Raw genomic sequence first — 2,520 nt, 5'->3', positions numbered from 1 at the left:
TATTCTACCAAACAGAGAGTGTGTATTTCCTTTGAAATGATATAGTGCGTGCTTTAGATTCATGCTTCTCGATATTTATTTTACATTTGTTCCGCAAATATTATCTCTTATAAATAACTGCCACTCGATCAGATGGTGCACCTGCTACGTGCGGACCTCTCCAGTGCTGCGAGTGGGGCTTTTTGCCGTCTTTTCTCTCCCTAGTTTTCGCCTTCGCTGTTTTTTCCCCAGACAGCTGTCGGTATTCGCCCACCGTAATCGCAGCAATGCCGCTCCGTCGGGACCCGAGCACCGCGGCGGAGCCCACAGCGGCACTGCAGAGCCGGCACCGCGACTCTCGCCGCCGGCACCCGCGGGAAGAGAGGACGCAGAGAAGAGCCGTTCCCCAAAGGCACAATTTCCTCCAGGCGGCGGTACAGCAGCGAGGGGCGGTGCGCGTCGCTCGGGCCGCGCACCGGGGCTGCACCGGGAGCCGGGGCTCGGCCCCGCCCCAGAGCACCGGGGGCTGTCGGCACTACTGCTGCCGGGTCCTGCCGCCGCTCTCGGGCTCGCTCTGGTCGTCGGTGAAGCAGACGTCCACGTCGCTCTCGTTGTCAGTCTTTTGGTCGCGCTCGGCGGGCGCGTAGCCAGAGTCACTGCGCTCCTCGGCCACCTTGCCGAGGCCCTGCCCCGGGTGCCGGGATTTGACGTGCCGCTCCAGGTCGCGGCGCCGCACCAGCACCTTGCCGCAGTACTCGCAGCGGTAGGGCGTGTTGCCCTCAGCGTGCAGACGGATGTGCTTGTTGAGGTTGCTGGGGTCCCCGAAGGGCCGCAGGCACACCTTGCACTTGAGCGGCTTGTAGCCGGTGTGAGTCCGCATGTGGATCTTCAGCCCGTACTTGCGGGAGTACAGCTTGCCGCAGTACAGGCACAGGTGCCCGGCCTTGGCTTTGCCGCCCGCCGCCCCCGCCGCTCCCGCGGGCAGCGCCTCCAGCCGTCCGCGCCCCTTCTCGGCCGCCAGCTCGGAGAGCTGCTGCGTGTGCATGGCGATCTCGCGGTCGATGCCGGCCAGCGAGCCCAGCTCTGCGGCGTGCAGCCCGGCGGCCGGCCCGCCAAAGTACGGCACGGCCTCGGGGTACTTGAGCAACCCGCCCAGGTGCAGCTTCAGCGGGTAGTAGGGCGCGGCGCCGTACAACAGCTCCCCGCCGTACACGGTGAGCGGCATCACGGGCAGTCCGCACTCCCCCGCGTACGCCTTCAGCCCCTCGAAGGGCGGCAGAGCGAACCGCTCCAGCGCGCCGCCGGGCAGCGGCGGGTAGCGGCCGGGCGGCAGCGCGGCGCCGGGCAGCCCGCGCTCCAGGGGTCGGAAGGCCGAGGCCTCTTCCAGCGGCGACAGTAGCGGGAAGGCCCGCAGCCCCCCACCGCACGCCAGCCCTGCCGCGGCGGCCGCGGCGGCGGCGGCGGCCGCCGTCGGAGGTGCGGCCTCGGCCGGCAGCGCCCCGCACTTGGGTGGCGGCTCGGCGGCGGCGCGGCCCGCCTTCAGCCCCCCCAGCAGCTTGGGGAAGCCCGCGGCCGCCCGCGCCTCCTCCCGCAGCGGCCCGGCGGGGCGGAAGGCGGAGCGCGCCCCCGGACACAGAGCCAGCCCGTTGCCGCCCGCCGGCCCCAATAGCGCGCCCGGACCGCGGCCGGCACCCACGCTCATGTCCAGGGCGCGCTCCTGCTCCTCCTTGCCCGCTGCACGTCGGGGCTTGACCGGCGGCGGGGAGGCGGCGGCGGCCTCTCGTTTGACGGCGTCTCGCGGGCCGCAGCCAGGCGGATGGGGGCCGGCCGCCCTCGAGGAGAGGCCGAAGGCGGCGGCGGCGGGGGGGCGGCCGTGCTCGGAGTGCAGGAAGGGCCGCCCGTGGCTCAGCGCGCAGTGGAAGTGGACGTGGGCCTTGAGGCTGTTGGGGTACTTGAAGGTCCTCCAGCAGTACCAGCAGATGTAGCGCTCCTCCCCTGCGGAGGGAAAGGGCAGCACCTTCAGCCCGCGGCCCGCAGCCCCGCTCCCGTCCCGCTCCCGTCCCGCTCCCACCCCGCGGCACTGCGCGATGCGGCCCTGGAGCTCTCCCGTCCGGGCACGGGGGGGAGCAGCTGCCGCCGGGGTCGGCTGTCGGGGGTGGGGGCCATCTGTTGGCGCTCGCAGCAGAGGCGGCGTATGGCGGGGAGCCGGCCGCGCCGAACAAAGGCCAATCTAATGATCGTGAGCCCCTCATTACGAGGCGAGACAATATCCGATATGTATGGGCCATATGTAATCGTTCCCTTTCAGAGGACAATGCTCTTTGTGCCCCGGCTCCGAACATTTCGGATCCTCTCAAGCGGAAGAGACCCCGGTGGCCGCGGCTGTTCGCTGCCGGCCCGGCCCGGAGCGCCGCTTCGTTCTGCGCTGCCTGCGGGGGGCATCCGCCGTGCGGACGTCTTCATCTTCTCTGAACGTGTCCTTTCTTCCTGCCTTTCATTCTTCTTTTTTCGTTCTTTCTTCCTGCCTTTCTTTCGTTCCTT

General features: G+C 69.4%; 1 protein-coding gene across 1 annotated transcript in view; it reads right to left on the bottom strand.

Moving 5' to 3' along the window:
* Positions 1 to 514: 514 nt before the first annotated feature.
* PRDM13 (PR/SET domain 13) overlaps positions 515 to 2,520 on the bottom strand; it is a 5,741-nt gene continuing 3,735 nt past the window's right edge. The window contains exon 4 of the mRNA XM_042894907.1: positions 515 to 1,974. Coding sequence (XP_042750841.1) covers positions 515 to 1,974 — 1,460 coding nt within the window. The remainder of the gene's footprint in view (positions 1,975 to 2,520) is intronic.

Source organism: Lagopus leucura, unplaced genomic scaffold (assembly GCF_019238085.1).
Source record: "Lagopus leucura isolate 7727_CA_CO unplaced genomic scaffold, USGS_WTPT01 Super-Scaffold_73, whole genome shotgun sequence".
In the NCBI taxonomy this organism is placed as follows: domain Eukaryota; kingdom Metazoa; phylum Chordata; class Aves; order Galliformes; family Phasianidae; genus Lagopus; species Lagopus leucura.
The sequence above is the reverse complement of the archived record's forward strand: the minus strand, read 5'-3'. Positions and strand labels throughout refer to the sequence as shown.